General features: G+C 42.2%; 1 protein-coding gene across 4 annotated transcripts in view; it reads left to right on the top strand.

Moving 5' to 3' along the window:
• The window catches only part of chaf1a (chromatin assembly factor 1, subunit A (p150)), a 65698-nt gene that overhangs the window by 5683 nt on the left and 40411 nt on the right, over nt 1–19604 (top strand). For 2 of the 4 annotated variants that reach the window (XM_080212969.1, XM_080212967.1), the window contains exons 1-2: nt 12705–12837; nt 16782–16835. In XM_080212969.1, the coding sequence (XP_080069095.1) occupies nt 12777–12837; nt 16782–16835 (115 nt within the window). In that variant the 5' untranslated portion in view covers nt 12705–12776. Of the gene's footprint in view, nt 1–12703; nt 12838–16781; nt 16836–19604 lie in introns of those variants that run through there. The other 2 variants (XM_080212970.1, XM_080212971.1) reach the window with 2 other exon arrangements.

Raw genomic sequence — 19604 nt, 5'->3', positions numbered from 1 at the left:
AGAGTTTAGAAGGATGAGGGGGGATCTCATTGAGACGTATAAGATGATGAAAGGGATGGATAGGGTAGAGGTGGAGGGGTCCTTCCCGCTCAGAAAGGACAGCAGGACTAGAGGGCACAGCCTCAAGATAAGGGGGGGGGGGCAGTTTAGAACAGAGTTGAGGAGGAACTTCTTCACTCAAAGGGTGGTGAATCTCTGGAATTCTCTGCCCATTGAAGTGGTGGAGGATACCTCGCTAAATATATTTAAGACGCGGGTAGATAGGTTTTTGGTAGGCAAGGGGATTAAGGGTTTTGGGGAGAAAGCGGGAAAGTGGAACTGCGCCACTTCAGATCTTATTGAATGGCGGGGTAGGCTTGAAGGGCTAGATGGCCTACTCCTGCTCCTATTTCTTATGTCCTTATGATTAGAATACATTCAAAGTTCCCCCCAGTTTCCAAGAAATTCTGTGCCATCTTTAGCGTTCTGCTTCTTGACTGGAAGAGCCAGAGGCAATCTTGGTTTCACATCTCAGTCAAAGCCCTCTGCCTCTAAGAATGCATCATTACCTCAGTCCTGTGACAATGAATGTTGACCTAGATCACACACTCTGTGCCCTCCTGTGACGTATGAGGAGAGATTAAACAATTTGGGCTTATACTCACTGGAGTTCAGAAGGATGAGAGGGGGATTCTGATCAAGGTATATAAAATTTTAAAAGGGATTGATAAAGTAAATGTAGACCAAATATTTCATCTTATGGGCAATTTTGAACAGAAGAGATTGAGAGATGGTAGATTTAAAACTGAGATGAGGAGGAACTACTACTTGCAGAGGGTGGTGAATTTGTAGAATGCGCTGCCCCATAACAAGGTGGAGTCTGACTCGTTGAATGGTTTCAAGAAGGAGATATATATATTTTCTAAATAAAAAAAAAGATAAGAGGAACAGGTGGGGAGATTGATTTGAGACCAGGGAGAGATCAAACATGTTTTGATTGAATGGTAGAGCAGGCTTGAAGGGCTGAATGTGCCTACTTCTGCTCCTAATTCCTATGTTTCTATGTTCCCCTTTCTTCTGTGGCACAAACCTTCTAACTTAGAGGTAAGAGTATTACAAATGAGTCAAGCCTACATGTGTTAAGGTCTTACTTTTTGTTTCAGATATTTGCTTGTTACAGTTTTGACAGAATTCACTTAAAATAAACAGAAATGTTACATTTTCCTGCCCAATTTTTCTCTCTCCCTCTCCTGAAGATGCCACCTCTATTAGCTGTTTACATCCCAGGCTATTGACTATCCTGCAGTGCCCTTACCAATATGATTCTTTGTTTGGAAGCCTAGACAATGAGTGTCAAACTGGGCTATTCATCACTGCGGAGATCACAATTCAACCCAATTTTGGCCTTGTATATTTTCACACTTGCAGCAGAAATCATTGAATAATAATCCGGAGTGTGAATCTTCAACATATTTATAAACATCCTAACTCTGCAAGCATGTCCATTGCTACCAAGGGCAATGTATTTACACATCAGTCCCATGGGTCATTATAGTTATAGCATATCAGCATTTGACAGTGAAGTATGATATTTATGTGTCTGGGGTGCTCTTCCTTTAACCCTAGGGAATAGAAAGTTTTTTAAAAGTTTGTATAGAAGTCAGTTTCTCAGCAAAACAAAACTTTATTTGCATTTTAGAACTGATGTCAAAGTGAATACAATCAAAAATGTAAATAGAGCACATTTCTGTTGAAACATGCATGGAGTTTTTAGTTACCTGACTGTATGTTATCCATCATATACAACAGAGGCCTACCAGAGAATGATAGGCCTGTCCCAAAAGTTAATATTCTAAATCGGGGCAAGGCCAATTTTCATGGTATCAGGCAGGAACTTAATTGGGGGAGTCTGTGGGAAAGAAAAGGGATGTCTGGTAAGCTTTCAAAAGTGTGTTAACCAAGGTTCAGGGTAAACACATTCCTCTTAGAGTGAAGGGCAAGGCTGGAGAAGTCAGGAACCCTGGATGACTGGGGATATTGAAGCCCTGGTCAAGAAGAAGAAAGAGGCTCATGACGTGCATAAGCAGCTGAGATCAAGTGAATCTCTTGAAGAGTAGAGGGGGTGTAGGAATAGAGTTAAGAGAGAAATCAGGAAGACAAAAAGGGAACACAAAATTGTTTTGGCAGATAAGGCAAAGGAGAATCCAAAGAGCTTCTACAAACGGCAAAAGAGTAACAAGGGAGAGAGTAGGGCCTCTTAAGGATCAACAAGGTGCAGATCCACAGGAGATGGGTGAGATCCTAAATGAATATTTCTCATCAGTATTTACTGTTGAGAAAAGCATGGATGTTAGGGAACTTGGGGAATTAAATATTGACGTCTTGAGGAGTGTACATATTACAGAGAATGAGGTGCTGGAAGTCTTAAAGTGCATCAAGATAGATAAATATGTGGGACCTGATGAGTATATCCCAGGATGTTGTGGGAGGCTAGGGAGGAAATTGCAGGTCCCCTAGCCGAGATATTTGAATCATCGATAGTCATGGGTGAGATGTCTGAAGATTGGAGAGTGGCAAATGTTGTGCCTTTGTTTAAAAAGAGCTACAGGAAAAAGCCTGGGAACTACAGGCCAGTTAGCCTCACATCTGAGGTGGTTAAATTGTTGGAAGGTATTTTGAGAGACAGGATCTACAGGCATTTAGAGAGGCAAGGATTGATTAGGGACAGTCAATATGGCTCTGTGAGTGGAAAATCATGTCTCACAAATTTAATTGAGTTTTTTGAAGGGGTAACCAAGAAGGTAGATGAGGGCAGTGCAGTCGATGTTGTCTACATGTATCTGTATCTAACCCCGTGCTGTACCTGTCCTGGGAGTGTTTGATGGGGGGACAGTGTAGAGGGAGCTTTACTCTGTATCTAACCCCGTGCTGTACCTGTCCTGGGAGTGATTGATGGGGGACAGTGTAGAGGGAGCTTTACTCTGTATCTAACCCCGTGCTGTACCTGTCCTGGGAGTGTGTGATGGGGACAGTGTAGAGGGAGCTTTACTCTGTATCTAACCCCGTGCTGTCCCTGTCCTGGGAGTGTTTGATGGGGGGACAGTGTAGAGTGTCTACATGGACTTTGGCAAGCCTTTGACAAGGTTCTACATGGTAGGTTGTTGCATAAAGTTAAATCTCACAGGATCCAGGGTGAGGTATCTAAATGGATACAAAATTGACTACTTTGACAGAAGCCAGAGTGTCGTTGTAGACAATTGTTTTTTAAACTGGAGGCCTGTGACCAGTGCTGGGCCCAGTGTTATTTGTCATTTATATTAATGATTTGGATGAGAATATAGGTGGCATGGTTAGTAAGTTTGCAGATGACACCAAGATTGGCGGCGTGATGGACAGTGAAGAAGGTTATCTCCAATTGCTACAGGATCTTGATCAATTGGGCCAGTGGGCTGGCGAATGGCAAGTGGAGTTTAATTTAGACAAATGCAAGGTGATGCATTTTGGTAGATTGAACCAGGGCAGGACTTACTCAGTTAATGGTAGGGCACTGGGAAGAGTTACAGAACAAAGAGATCTAGGGTACATGTTCAAAGCTCCTTGAAAGTGGAGTCACAGGTAGACAGAGTGGTGAAGAAGGCATTCGGCGTGCTTGGTTTCATTGATCAGAACCTTGAATCCAGGAGTTGGGACGTCTTGTTGAAGTTGTACAAGACATTGGTAAGGCCACATTTGGAATATTGTGTGCAATTCTGGTCACCCTATTATAGAAAGGATATTATTAGAATGCAGAAAAGATTTACTAGGATGCTATTGGGACTTGATGGATTGAGTTATAAGGAGAGGCTGAACAAACTGGGACTTTTTTCTCTGGAGCATAGGAGGCTGAGGGGTGATGTTACAGAGGTCTATAAAATAATGAGGGACATAGACAAAGTAGATAGTCAATATTTTTTCCCAAAGGTAGGGAAGTCTATAACTAGAGGGCGTAAGTTTAATTTGAGAGGGGAGAGATACAAATGTGTCCAGAGGGACAATTTTTCACACAGAGGGTGGTGAGTGTCTGGAACAAGCTGCCAGAGGTAGTAGTAGAGGCGGGTACAATTTTATCTTTTAAAAAGCATCTAGATAGTTTCGTGGGTATGATGGGTATAGAGGAATAAGGCCCAAATGTGGGCAATTGGGATTAGTTTAGGGATTTAAAAAAAATAAGGGTAGCATAGACCAATTTGGGCCAAAGGGCCTGTTTCCATGCTGTAAAGCTCGATGACTCTATGACAACTAATGCTTCATTCAAAACAAAACATCATTTAAAGGTTGAGGATCAGAGAAGTGGCCACAGCGTTTGTTTTCCTTTATTCAACAAGATTTATAGGGCAATTTATTATGTGTGTTGTTGATTTATTCAAAATATTTGTGATTGCAAAAAAATCTTTCACTTCCATGTTTAAAAATAGATTACTGTTGTGCCAGAGCATTGCTAATAATCCCAAAGGACAGGAATTGTGCCACTAGCCTTGGTTACTGCATTGTACCATAGATAAAAGCCTGCCTGAAAGTCTGCTATCTGAAGCTCAGACACTTTAAAGATAACAGAATTTTAACAGTAAAATGTGGGTATTATCATGTAAAAATCAAACAGAGGCAGCTATTCATGTCTATTGCACATTGCTTAATGGAACCATTTCCGCAAACACCACTGACTCTTTTCTAAACAAGTATTCACCATTCCTGCAAGGAGAAGAAGGCATATGTCTATGGTCACCTTTGTTTCAAAAGACTTCTATAACATTATTGTATGGGAGGAGTGCGTCAATACTTTGCAACTTCCCTTATGAACTTCTAAAAAGATGTTGGTAGATTCAGTAAATGGTCTGATTGCTAAAAATTTCCATGCTGTCCATATTGTGAAAATATATGCAAATCTAATTGCAAGTATAAAACTTAGTACTGAGAAAGGGCCATTGAGTGGTCGAAGGAGGCTTGGCAAATTGCAGCATCTTGTAGGTGTACACGTGTTGTCACTGCATCAGTTATGGAGGGAATGAACATTTAAAGTGGTGAATGAGTGCTGTTCAAGCAGACTGCTGAGCCTCAGATGGTGTTGAGTGTCTTCAGAGCTGTGCTCACATAGGTAAGTGGATCCATCGTAACTTCCCTGCAATGCAGGAGGCCATTTGGCCCATCGAGTTTGCACCAAATGCCCGACAGAGCATCTTACCCAGGCCCATCCCTTGTCCTATCCCTGTAACCCCACATAGTTCCCGATTAATTGCCCTAACCTACACATAATGGGCCACTAAGGGACAATGTAGCACAACCAAACCACCTAACTTGCACATCTTTGGACTCTGGGAAGAACCCGGAGAAAACCTATGTAGACAAGGGGAACATGCAAACTCCACACAGACACACAGGTTGGAATTGAACTCAGGTCCTTGGTGGCAGCAATGCTAACTACTGTACCACTGTGATGCCCTATCATACTCCTGACTTGTACCTGATTGGGCTAAGTTGTAATAGCCTGTCCCTGTAAATAATTAGTATAGGTTATCTTGAACAAGGATATGGATGAGCAAACTTTGTGAGAAACAGGATAAATATATTTATCCAAAGAACTTTTCTTCCTTATTTACCCCCCTCCTCTCCTAAAGATGCTGATTACTCATATCAGTTCAGACACTGATTAGCAGCAGGTATTTCAGTTTTCACTACTGTGTCTTATCACATATGCATTTTAATTACTAAGGTTTTAAAAATACTTTTTCTCAACAGATCTCACCTCATCTTTTGCCCAGTTTGGATTTGTGAAGTGTGAGCAACTCAATTTGCAATTGTGATGTAATTATACTGCATTTATAATTCACCAACAGTAGAAATTTCACCCAGTCAGTGCAGAACCGCTGAAACTTGCTGATTCAATGCATAGATTTTGTTGTTGATAGTAATTGCTGCCGTTTGAGTCTGTGGATTGTTATGGTTACCGTATTTTAAAAGTCCTGAGAACTTTATCCTGGATCTCTGGCTTACTCGTACAGTGGTAATACCCTTATGCCACTGTCTCCCCTAATGTTTGCCCTTTTCATGCTATCTCGGCCTTTTGGCTAAGATCAAGCCCAAGATGGGGTGCAGTGTCTTATCTTGTCAGCTTGGATCTTGTTTGTCTCTCTTGTGGGGACCATGAATTGTATTCAATTGGATTTTGAATTTGGGTTTTGGAGCAAGCAAAGAATGGATTTGGGTTTTCCTGGTCCACTCTGAGCATTAGCTTTGTAACTTTAAGAATGGAGTAAAAAGTTTTTAAAAATTTGTCCTTTGCAAGCTTTCTGTATCTAATCCCACTAAACAAATCATACCCCCGTAAGCTTGTCTTCCAGCATATACAATATAGCAAATGATAATCCAAAAGCAAGAAACATTAAACTCCTTTTCCTGACAGGATTCAAACAAGCAGAAATAATGCTGGAAAATCTCAGCAAGTCTGGCAGCATCTGTAAGGAGAGAAAGGAGCTGATATTTTGAGTCCAGAGCTTTGAAAAAGGGTTATCTGGACTTGAAACGTCAACTCTTTTCTGTCCTTACAGATGCTGCCAGACCTTCTGAGATTTTCCAGCATTTTCTCTTTTGATCATATGTGAGCAAGTTTCTAGATTCCTTTTGGAGATTTCATATCTGATAGATCAAGAGTGAGGCAATGGATGTTATCTACTTGAATTTCAGTGAGACAACTAACACTATACTGAAATTTGACTTGCAAGGAATTTGATAGCTTTCAGAGTTTTAGATTTCAATGAAATATGGCTAAAAGTCCATGTAGAATGGTGACTCATAGGAAAGTGGCAGTGAAGCCTGATTGACAGCAAAGTCCCATAGAGATCAGTTTTGTGGCTGTGTTTATAATTTTTCCTAAATCATTTAGAGGACAGAATGTTGTCCCAGAGTGCAGGCAAGAGCATAAATAGAGGCCATCAATCTCAGATGGTTACCAAGAAACCAAATGGGGAATTCATAAGAAACTTCCTTACCCAAAGAATGGTGAGAATATGAAACTGGCTACCATAAGGCCTTGTTGAAATGAATAGTATAAATGTGTTTAGGGAAAATTAAACAAGCTGATGAGGCAAAAGGGGAGATGGTTAAGATGGTAGATTTAAAAGTTTAAAGTTTATTTGTTAGTTATAAGTAAGGCTTACATTTACACTGCAATTAAGTTACTGTGAAATTCCCCAAGATTTAGATGAGAAAAGATAGAAAGAGTCTTTAGTAGCACATAAACACCAAAATGGACTGGTTGGGTCAAATGGCCTGTTTTTGTGCCAGATAACTTATATAATCCTGTGTATGCAAGATGTGATGTCAGTCTCCGCTCAGTGATAGCACTCATCCCTCAGAGTGAGAAGATTATCAGTTTAAGGCCCATTTCAGAGACTTGAACACATAGACTGTTGAGTGAGACAAGGGCACTGACAATCATTTTCAATTCCTTGCTGGCCACAGGAGAGTAAGAAGTCTCACAACACCAGGTTAAAGTCAAACAGGTTTATTTGATAGCAAAGGCCACTAGCTTTCGGAGCGCTACCTCTTAACTCACCTGATGAAGGGGCAGCGCTCTGAAAATTAGTGGCTTTTGCTACTAAATAAACCTGTTGGACTTTAACCTGGTGTTGTGAGACTTCTTACTGTGTTTACCCCAGTCCAACACCGGCATCTCCACATCACAGGAGAGTTGCCAGATGACTGGAGGATAGCCAATGTAGTACCATTATTCAAGAAGGGAGGAAGGCATAAACCAGGAAACCAGTGGTTCTAGAAATAGTGGATACATTGGTGGTCATCTTCCAGGATTCTACAGACTCTGGAACTGTCTCTGCAGATTGGAGGATAGCTAATGTTACTCCAATATTCAAAAAGAGAAGCAGAGAGAAAACAGGGAATTATAGACCAGTAAGCCAAACATTGGTAGTGGGGAAAGTTCTCGAATCAATTATCAAGGACTTTCGAGTGAAGCATTTAGAAAGTAGCAGCAGAATCAGACAGAGTCAGCATGTATTTACGAAGGGAAATCGTGATTGGCAAATCTATTGGAATTCTTTGAAGATGTAACCAGTAGAGTTGACGAGAGGGAATCCAGTTGATGTGGTATATTTGGATTTTCAGAAAACGTTTGACAAAGTCCTGCATAAGAGATTATCAAGCAAGATTAAAGTGCGTGGGATTGGGGGAAGTGTATTGAGATGAGTAAAAAAACTGGTCAGCAGAGAGGAAACAAAGAGTGGGAATTAAGGGTCCTTTTCAAATTTGCAGTAGTAACTGGTGGGGTGCCACAGGGATCGATGCTGGGCCCCAGCTATTCACAATATATATTAATGATTTGGAGGTGGGAACAAAATGTAACATATCAAAGTTTGATACCAAGTTGGGTGGAAGGGTGAACTGTGTCAAGGGTACAGAGATCCTTCAGAATGAGCTGGACAGGTTGGGTGAGTGGGCAAATCAATGACAGATGATAAGGTTCACCATGGAAGGCTTCTACAGAAATTGCAGATGTATGGGATTGAGGGTGATCTAGGAAATTGGATTAGGAATTGGCTGGCGGATAGGAGACAGAGGGTTGATGGTAAGTATTCGACATGGAGTTCAGTTACGAGTGGTGTGCCTCAGGGATCTGTTTTGGGGCCACTGCTGTTTGTAATTTTTATAAATGATCTGGATGAGGGTATAGTTGGGTGGATTAGTAAATTTGCTGATGACACCAAAGTCGGAGGTGTGGTAGATAGTGAGGAAGGGTGTCTTAGTCTACAGGGAGACTTGGATAAGTTGCAGAGCTGAGCCGAGAGGTGGAGGATGGAGTTTAATGCGGAAAAGTGTGACGTAATTCACTTTGGTAGGAATAACGGATGTGTAGAGTATAGGGCTAACGGTAGGACTCTGAATAGTGTGGATGAACAGAGGGATCTAGGTGTATGTGTACATAGATCCCTGAAAGTTGGGAATCAAGTAGATAGGGTTGTTAGGAAGGCATACGGTGTCTTGGCGTTTATTGGTAGGGGGATTGAATTTAGGAGCCGCAGCGTCATGTTGCAACTGTACAAAACTCTGGTGCGGCCGCACTTGAAGTATTGTGTGCAGTTCTGGTCCCCACATTATAGGAAGGATGTGGAGGCTTTGGAGAGGGTGCAGAGCAGGTTTACCAGGATGTTGCCTGGTATGGAGGGGAGGTCCTATGAGAGACTGAGGGATTTGAGGTTGTTTTCGTTAGAAAGAAGGCGGCTACGAGGGGACCTTATTGAAACATATAAGATGATTAGAGGTTTAGATAGGGTGGACAGTGATAGCCTTTTTCCTCGGATGGAGAAAGCTAGCACGAGGGGGCATAGCTTTAAATTAAGGGGTGGTAGTTATAGGACGGATGTCAGGGGTAGGTTCTTTACCCAGAGGGTGGTGAGGGATTGGAATGCCCTGCCTGCTGCAGTTGTAAATGCGCCTAGTTTGGGGGCGTTTAAGAGATCCGTGGATAGGTTTATGGATGGTAAGGGTTTGGTTTAGGTTAGAGGGTCATTGTTTTTTAACTGGTCAGCGCAACATCGTGGGCCGAAGGGCCTGTTCTGTGCTATTATGTTCTATGTAGATGCAGCATAACTGGGATAAATGTGAGGTTATTCGTTTTGGAAGCAAAAACAAGAGGGCAGATTAATATCTGAATGGCTGTAAATTGGGAGAGGGATGCATGCAACAGGACCCAGGTGCCCTTGTGCACTAGTTGCTGAAGGTAAGCATGCAGGTGCAGCAGGTGGTAAAGAAGACAAACGGTTTGTTGGCCTTCATTGTGAGAGGTTTTGAGTAGAGGAGCAGGCATGTGTTGTTGCAATTATACAGGGCCTTGGAGAGGCCACATCTACAATACTGAGTAAAATTCTAACAGGACTATACAGGATAAATGCAGGGAGGATGTTCGCGATAGTGGGTGTCCAGAACTGAGGATTTGGGGTAGACCATTTAGGATGGAGATGTGGAGATATTCCTTCACCCAAAGACAAGGGATGGTGGTAAGCCTGTGGAATCCATAACTGTAGGAAGTAGTTGAAGTAGGCGGGGAATTATAGGCCTGTTAGTTTAACGTCTGTTGTAGGTAAAATGTTAGAATCCGTCATCAAGGAGGAAATAGCGAGGCATCTTGAGGGGAACTGCTTGAAAGAGCAGACGCAGCACGGTTTCGTTAAAGGGAAGTCGTGTCTGACAAATTTACTGGAGTTCTATGAGGATGTGTCTAGGGCGGTGGATAGAGGAGAGCCGGTGGATGTGGTCTTTCTTGATTTTCAGAAGGCGTTTGACAAGGTACCTCACAAGAGGTTATTGCAGAAGGTAAGGGGGCATGGAGTTGGGGGTAGGGTGTTAGCATGGATAGAGGACTGGTTGTCAAATAGGAGGCAGAGAGTGGGGGTCAATGGGTGCTATTCGGATTGGCGGATGGTGACTAGTGGAGTGCCCCAGGGGTCGGTGCTGGGGCCTCAGCTATTTACCATTTATATAGATGATCTGGAGGAGGGAACCGAGTGTAGGGTGTCGAAATTTGCTGATGACACCAAAATTGGTGGAAAGGTAAATTGTGCGGAGGGTGGTGAGAGTCTGCAGAAGGATCTAGATAGGCTGGGCGAATGGGCCAGGAAATGGCAGATGGAATTTAATGTTGGCAAGTGCGAGGTGGTCCACTTTGGTAGGAATAATGGTAGGAAGGATTATTACTTACGTGGAGAAAAACTGCAGCAGGCGACGGTGCAGAGGGACCTCGGGGTCCTTGTGCATGAGTCGCAAAAACCCAGCTTGCAGGTGCAGCAGGTGGTCAGGAAGGCGAATGGGATGCTGGCCTTCATCGCGAGGGGGATTGAATACAAAAGTAGGGCGGTCTTGCTGCGGCTGTATAGGGCATTGGTGAGGCCGCAGCTGGAGTACTGTATGCAGTTTTGGGCGCCGTACTTACGCAAGGATATTTTGGCCTTGGAGTGCAGAGGAGGTTTACTAGGCTGATGCCGGAGTTGGGGGGTTGAGCTATGAGGAGAGGCTGAATAAATTAGGTTTGTACTCGTTAGAGTTTAGAAGAATGAGGGGAGATCTCATTGAGACGTATAAGATGATGAATGGGATGGATAGGATAGAGGTGGAGAGACTCTTCCCGCTCAGAAAGGATAGTAGGACTAGGGGGCACAGCCTCAAGATAAAGGGGGGGGGGGGCGGTTTAGAACGGAGTTGAGGAGGAACTTCTTCACTCAAAGGGTGGTGAATCTCTGTAATTCTCTGCCCGTTGAAGTGGTGGACGCTACCTCGCTAAATATTTTTAAGACGCGGGTTGATGGGTTTTTGATAAGAGAGGGGATTAAGGGTTATGGGGAGAGGGTGAGAATGTGGAACTGAGCCACGACAGATCAGCCATGATCTTATTGAATGGCGGGGCAGGCTCGAAGGGCTAGTTGGCCTACTCCTGCTCCTATTTCTTATGTTCTTAAGCCAAAACATTGAATGTATGCAAGAGGCAGCTAGATATAACCCTTGGGGTGAATGGGGTCAAAGGTTATGGGGAGAAAGGTTATTGAGTTGGACGATCAACCATGACCGTGATCAATGGTGGCGCAGGCTCGAAGGGCTAAATGGCCTCCCCCTGCTCCAAAGTTCAATGTTTCTATTCAGCTTGCTCATGTTAGTTTGAAAAACTCTTGCCTAACAACTCTCAAGCATTCAGCTTGCTAATATACCTACATATTATGTATATATATTAGTTTTAAAAGCTCTTCAAAAGCAGAGATGGCACGATAGCACGGCAGTTAGCACTGCTGCTTCATGGCTCCAGGGACCTGGGTTCAATTCCCGGCTTGGATCACTGTCTGTCTGGAGCTTGCACATTCTCCTTGTGTCCGCGTGGGTTTCCTTCAGGTGCTCTGGTTTCCTCCAAAAAATGTGCGGGTTAGGTTAATTGGCTGTGCTAAGACTGTCCCTTAGAGTCTTGAGATGCGTAGGTCAGAGGGATTAGCAGGTAAATATTAGGGATGTAGGGCCTGGGTGGGATTGTGGTCCCATGTGTAGGGATAAGGGGCCTGAGTGGGATTGTGTTTCCATATGTAGGGCCTGGGTGGGATTGTGGTCGGTGCAGACTCGATGAGCCGAATGGCCTCTTTCTGGACTGTAGAGTTTCTGTGATTCTTAGTCCAGCAAATGCCGAGTACTCAACTCCAGACTCTCTACCTTGTCTTTGGTGCCGGTCCTGAAGAAGGTCCAGTCAGCCTGTCAATCATTTACACCCGGCCATCTGATTGGCCGCTGGCACCAGGTCCGATGAACAATCAGGGAAGGATTGGGGTGGGTGAGTGGGCAGTGCGACCATGTTGATTATTTCTTTCTTTTATATAAATCCGCTGGGCTTGGGCAGAAAGTTTTTTCTGTGAGCGGGCGACGTTTGGAAACCGTCCTTGGTGATTTAAAAAGGAGAGAGCGCGCAGCGGTCCGGGTGAAGCGGCGGGTGGGCGGGCCAGTCATGTGACAGGAGGCAGCCAATGCGGGAGGGGGTGATGCCGGCTCGTGCGGGTTCCCGCCAAATACGAGCGGCTGGCGGTTAGAGAGAGAGAGAGAGGGGGGAGGGGAAGGAGCAGTGGCCGGTAGGACGGGCAGCCCGGGCCGGGGGGGGAGGAGGAGGGGAAAGTGGGGGGAGGAGGATAGCAGCAGCTGTGCAGCCCCCGTCTACCACGTACCTCAGCCGGGGGTTAGGGAGGGGGGGCACCGGGAGGAGACCTTACTGACTGGGCTGGGGAGAGATGCTGCAGACCCCGAGCCCAGGACAGCAGGAGCAGGCGGCCACGCTCAGAGACAACCCAGGTGAGTGACTTGAGAGTGAAAGAGGCCCGGAGCTAGGCCACTAGGCCCCGGCTAAAGAGTTGAGAGCAGCAGCGCTCTTGCGCCACGGGCACTGACAAGAGCACACATTGAGTTGATGGGGGGTGGAAAACTGTGTGCGAGTGCCGGCTCATGAGGGGGACAACCCCAGGATAAACTCCCCTCAGACTCCCGGGCCTTTTTATTTCGATTAAACTTCTCATTTTGAAGGCGCTGACAGGAAGTTTGCTGCCCCCCTTCACTCAGCTGCTGAAAGGCGGGAGAGGCCCAGCCCCTGAATTAAATGGAGTTACATCCAGGGCAGATTCATGGCCAGGAGATGTTTATACTCCAAATATAAACAGCCATCTATTGACACTTTTACCTCCTTGGTGTAAATCCCACTCCCAGTATTGCTTCAGCTGGCTTTTGATCACTTTTTTGAATGTCATTTTACAGTTTGACTTCCCTGTGGGACTTGTAAACAAACATTAATGTTTCCTCTCTCTTCTGCAATCGATTTTTTTTCAATGTCTCTCACCTTCCTCTTCCTCCACAATTTGTAGTGGACTCTTCCTTTCTCCTCATTCCATGCTTTAATTAAATGAAAACAGTGCCTCATATTTTCTGCCTCGCCACAGGTGAGAATTCAATGTATTGAAATGGCAATTTCACATTAATTAACTTATGTAAATTGATTTGTCAAAATTGAATGTTCTTGTAGAATAAATCTGGAGTGTGAGTTTACATGCTCTTTTGCATTGTTCTCAAATACATGCAGCAAATTGGGAGGATCTGAACTCTTTGTAAATGCTTGTTCACTGAATTATTTATCAGTGTGATCCATTCCATAATTTAAATCATGAGGTAACTAATTGCATTGCATAAATTCTAGTGATTCCACAATCACAGAACTTTCATGAAAGTCATTATCACTGTTAAAATTGTTTAATCAACAAAATGATACTTCCCAAATGACAGCTGCCTACAATCATATAGTTTATACAGTGGAGAAAGAGGCCATTTGGCCCATCAGATTTGCACCGAATGTCTGACAGAGAATTTTATTCAGGCCCTCTTCCTGATCCTATCCCCATAAATTTACATTGGCTAACCCATCTAACCATCACATCTTTGGCCACTAAAGAGTAGTTTAGTATGGCAGATCCACCTAACCTGCACATCTTTGGACTGTGGGAGGAAACCAAAACACCTGGAGGAAATCAATGCAGACGCAAGGAAAATGTGCAAACTCCACACAGTCACCGAAAGCTGGTATCAAACCTGGGTCCTTAGAGCTGTGAGGAAGCAGTGCTAACCACTCTGCCACTTGAATGGTTTCAAAATGCTGTGTTTCCACAGATAATTGTGGAATGGCAGTTTTGTGTTCACATGCTGTCCTGGATGAATGTATCAAATTTGCTTTTGGAAGATTGTGCATGTTCTCTTGCACGCCACTGTTTAAAATTGCTTGATGCTTTCCTTGCAGATGTTTAAGATGGGGACTTCAGAAATTGTAGAAATAAACTATTTTGTGGCACAATTGATTATTTTTGAAGGCTGTTGCTTGTGTGCAGATTATTTGTCTTGTGGAATTTTAATATCTTTAGAAAAGATTAATAAAGTAATGGGTGGATATACCAGATTGCAGATGTGGAGGATGCGTTTACAGCTGGGTTGATAAAATTGTCATTTTGCTACCCTCTGAAACTAAGGATATTATACATTTAATGGAGGTACTTCTGAAGGGATACTTATCCTTCTGTCAATAGCTCCATTAATCTTTCAGCTTTTGACTAGACTTGTATCTATTTTTACTCTTTCTCAGACCACTTGTGAACTATTGAAGCTCCATTCCCAAGCTACCATTAATTCTTTTACTGGTCAGCTGAGATTTAAAACTTCTCAATGGGATGCACTACTTCCTTTTGAATTTGGTGGCAGCACTGGTGTATTGGTGCAGGACATACTGTGCCATTGTTCACCCAGGATAAAGTAATTTATAGATGAGGTCTAGGTTTTGGTGATGTATTGCTTAAGGATATTTCTGCCCCCTCCCCTTCTCCACCCCTTACCTAATAAACATGTTGCTGCATACCATTCAACCTGGACAGTTCACTTTTGATATTAAACCTTCCTTTTCATTGTGGTTCTCAAAGAACTGACTGACCTCTGTCATAATGAGCCACAGATCAATTGAAGGTGTCTGTGTTCAGTTTCAATCCTTAAAACTTTTGACATGTTTTCTGGACTGCCAGAAGTTGAGCAATTCTCGCAATATCACTGCATGCCATGGAGGTAATCTCTGAAGTAGGCCAGTTTATTTTTGTACAGTTGTATTTTGCTGAATTGCATTTTTGTTTTGTGAAGTTGAGTTGCCATGCCCAAATAACTATATGCGACACCTCAGATTCTGCTTCACAAAGTTTCAAGGGGCTTTTGTGCTTGTGCTATACTTACTATCGTACACAGCGGGGTGTTTTTTAAAGTCACTAGGCTGAAAAGATTCATGATTTACACTCAATTGAGGATTTACAAAAGCCATTGTTAAAACTGAAATCCTAGGTTTGATTCTCCAGTTATAGTATTTTTTTAGATTATGGCCAATGTAGCAATATACATAATCTTTCATCGGTGTTTATCACAGTTGAGTGTAGTAATTGTAATAGGGCTCCAGAATAAAAATCCTTTTGCTATCAGTCCAGATATGGTTGAGTTCAAATTTTCTATTCTGTAATTTGTGTTACACCAAATTAATGCAGATAAAATCCCAAGCTCCAGTCTTCAACATGCTTTTCTTTGTCGAGTCATTTATGCACAGTGTGTGCTGGGATTTGATGGGATAGAGGTAGACACTGAGGTGATTTTCCCTGCCTGGGGAATCTAGAACCTCAGGTCACACAGGGCAAGAAGCTGATTTATTTATAATTGAGATGAGACAGTTCTTCGTTCAAAGGATTGTGAACCTTGGAATTCCCTGCTCCAGAGGGTTATGGGTGCTCCGTCATTGAATTAATTTGAGGCAGCGAGTTTTGGCAGCTAGGGAATCGAGGGACTAGAAGAGAAAGAGAAGCAGAGATCGATGATCAGCTGTAATAGTATTGAATGATGGAGAAGGCTCAAAGTGCCCTATGGTCATTTCTTAATTCTTGTAGGCTTCAGACCTACATTGACAAATGTCTGAGTAGGCTACATGTCTGCAGTCCTTTAGGAAGTGAAATGAGTCTGCCACTGAACAAAAAATTATTATTTCATGCTGGGTTACAGTTTAATAGTTTCTGGCATCCTTCCAATTGCTACTTATTCATCTTTGAACATGGAGAGTGATAGCAGTTACTCAACTATAAAGGGCACACCACCCAAGGTGTATTTTGTTTACTTGATAACCACATCTGAACTTTCCAGTAGTGGTTAGAGGGCAGCACTCCAAGCAGGACCCTTGCTGTACTAATTTCTTGTCATTGTAGGTCATGCAGTGTGCCATAACTTGTTGAGTCTGGACAGAGTGGTGCAACATTCCTCTGTGCAGGATATTGTAAATAATTCTTTTTATTATTTCTAGAATCGTAATGAACCAATTTTCAACATTTATTCATTGAAATGTTTGCTTTGAGCTTTCGTTCGAAGCTAGTTCAAATGATTTGATGCAATTTCTTTTGCATTTTTTTCTAGAATGATGTACGTGGCAAATAAAATCTTATAATATTTCGTAGGCCTTTTAAAATATAAATTTTTAGTTTTGACTTTGCACACATTACCTAATATTTTTGACTAATAGTGCAACTTTTGCTTTTAATAGAATTACAAATAATGAGGGATGAATAATTGTTTAGGACATACACTGGAGACATTTGAATGACGTTATTTAAAAAAAATAACTTGCTCTGTTTTCTGCTTTTATTTTCATAAGTTTTTTTCTGTGAATCACTTATTTATTTTCTTTGCAGTAATGGAGGAGTTCAAGTTGAAAGCAGTCACTCCAGCAAAGAAACTGGTTCAAGGTAACTAGTTCTTGAGTATCAATATGTTGCAATTCTTGATTGTGATGAAATGGGTTGCAACATGACCCTTTCAGGCTTCTAAAACTTGAGCTACATTTCAGCCTAGATACAGACCATTAATGTCTCCCATGATTGAACTTTACCCCTATTCTTTCATCCAGTTGTACACATGAATGATTTTCTGAAATGAAACCTTCTGCCAATGTGATGCTTTGTTTGGAAGTCTAATTTGTGGCTTTATTTCTTCCCCACCCTACCCCCAAGCCTCATTACTGTGAACATTTTTTGTGTCCTTGCACAAGTTGTAAATTAGTTTTTATATACAGAGATGCACTGCTAAGGGGCATTGCTTTTTATGGAAAACAAGTTGCCTCTGCAGGAGGCATGATCACAATGGCACAAGTGCTAAGTGGACACAAGCGTAGCAGAATGTGCCTTCAGCTAACTTTTATGATTTAATACTTGAAAATCTTGACTTTTATTAATAATTGGCAGGACAGAGTTGGCCATCGTCATACTTCGTTCCTACAGGTTACAACTATCCAGCATGGTTAAAAAGTGCTTGTGTAGATGCTGATTGAAAGCAGTATCATACTCAGCCATGATGCTCCAGTGGTCTCCTTACCTGCTGATGATCAGTCAAAGCTGATTTCTAAAGAATGGAAACTTTGTGTGAATTACTTAAGTGTTTATGGTGAATGGAACTGCAGATCAAAGTGAATCTGACTGAGGATAAACAATAAGGAGTTGGGAGCTAGTGATTAAGAAATGTTATCCACGCAGCATTTTGTTGCTCCTTAGAAATATGAACTTGCTGACTTGTTCTGCACATGTCTAAAATTTTTGGATTTTTTTTCTCCCAAGTTATTAAGAGTTCAGTTGCATTTTGTAATGTTGACTGTAGGAATTTGGGATGTAACTGATCTTGTATCTTCTACATTCATAGATAGCAAATCCTCAGATTCCTATCATTCGTAAAATTACCATAGTTTGCCTCATATGTCAGGTTGACTTGCACACTGCAATCTCATTTTTTTCAATACCAAAATTCATGTTTACACTGATGTTTGGTGTATAAGTTGATCCAGCTTTTCTGATAAATGCTAAACTTGTGTTTGGAGTGCACCTGAATTTTTCATCTCCAAAATGCAAGTTTTATTCATATTTGTCATGTCATAGTCATCATGTGGAATCAAGCTGTTGATAAAGGCCATGTTGCCAAGTGATGTGTGAGCATTTAGTGACCAAACAGAATGGGTCCTCTGGCAAAAAAAATGAAGTATAAACCTGGATTCAAGCTAAAAGTTGTCACATTTGCTAACTTGTCAAATAACTGCTGTAGAGAGGTAATACAGTGTTATTGAAAAACTGGCGTGAGAGTGGAGGAAGCGGGCATCCATCCCAGAGAAGATGCCCGAGAACAGATGTGCTTTGAGAACAGGGACAATTCACTTGCCTGATTTGAGAAGTATAAATCGGAATGTGTCCTTTAAAATCATCAGCGTGGTTACATTGTCACCAGAAGTGAGTATATAAGCACTTAAATGGACCAGATGAAACCCTGAGCCCAGCAGAAGTTTCAGCAACAACTGGTTAATGCAGCCCTTTATGGAACAAAAATGTCAGGTGTTGCTGCAGACAACTGAGATCACTTAAATTACCAACATATCTCGTGCCAAAATTACCAATTTCCAGCATTTCATCAAATGGTGGCAAAAACATGAGTGCCCATTTTGTTGTATATGCAACTCCGATGAACACCCATGATTTTCGATATGCTCAGCAGCCGGGAATGGAAAGGTTCAAACTGTTCCAAGGAAAGGCACAGGACATGAGAAAATAAAATTCAGTGTTACTGGCCTGTATGGATGACAGCACAAAATTTAACTGTTGGATAACTAAATGAGAAATTTTTAAAAAACCATGCTGAACATCCAAGTTCCCTGCAGGAGATTTTGTTTATGTCCATGACGGCATCTGTATGGATGAGGATGGAGTGAAGTTATTGATTGGGGGGAATAGGTGCTCCAGTGGCCAACATGAACACACATTTGTTAGTATGGAACGTGTTCGTACCCCGTATAACCAATGAGATCGAGAAGCGAAAAAATAACACCCACAATACCATACTAGTGGGTCTGATGTCCATAATACAATCTTTCGGATATGTACCTCAATAAGTCACTCCAGGATAATTTTTGCAACAGGTGGAAGACAGATGGGGAAAATGGAAATGTGCACTGCCTGCGCCTTAGTTTTGTGTGATTTCATCATCACATTATTGGGTGCTGTTCATGTATGAACTATCATCAGACTGTTCAAAAAGGTAAAATATCAAATTCAGTGGATGGTGAGAAATGATTTACTGTGGACAAATGATGAAACTGAAAGCATCACATCTTATCCAAAGTGGGATCTTTATGATGATGCTGTAGTGAGTGACTGAATTTGAGAAATTGTATGTTCAGTGCAAAGACAAATTCAACTGATTTTAAAATGTTTTGATTGCAGTTAAAGGTATTCTTGCAGTATTAATTCAGTAAAACATCTCACATCGACTTAATTTGAATTGCCACTTTTTCACAATTAAATAGCAACCGCCTAACGCCAACACCGGCAGTTAGCATTCAACAGTGTATAAGTTGAGCCCTGTTTTTGGAAGGTTTTGGTTTTTTTTTGAGGCTTCAAAGTTGACTGGTATACTGTGATCTACAGTAACTGCAAACTTCAGTCCCTTGTTATGTAATATGAATTACATTTATGACTGAA

The sequence above is a fragment of the Carcharhinus amblyrhynchos genome, chromosome 26, assembly GCF_965287045.1.
Source record: "Carcharhinus amblyrhynchos chromosome 26, sCarAmb.v2.hapA, whole genome shotgun sequence".
Taxonomy (NCBI): domain Eukaryota; kingdom Metazoa; phylum Chordata; class Chondrichthyes; order Carcharhiniformes; family Carcharhinidae; genus Carcharhinus; species Carcharhinus amblyrhynchos.
This window is presented reverse-complemented; position numbering and strand designations above follow the sequence as displayed.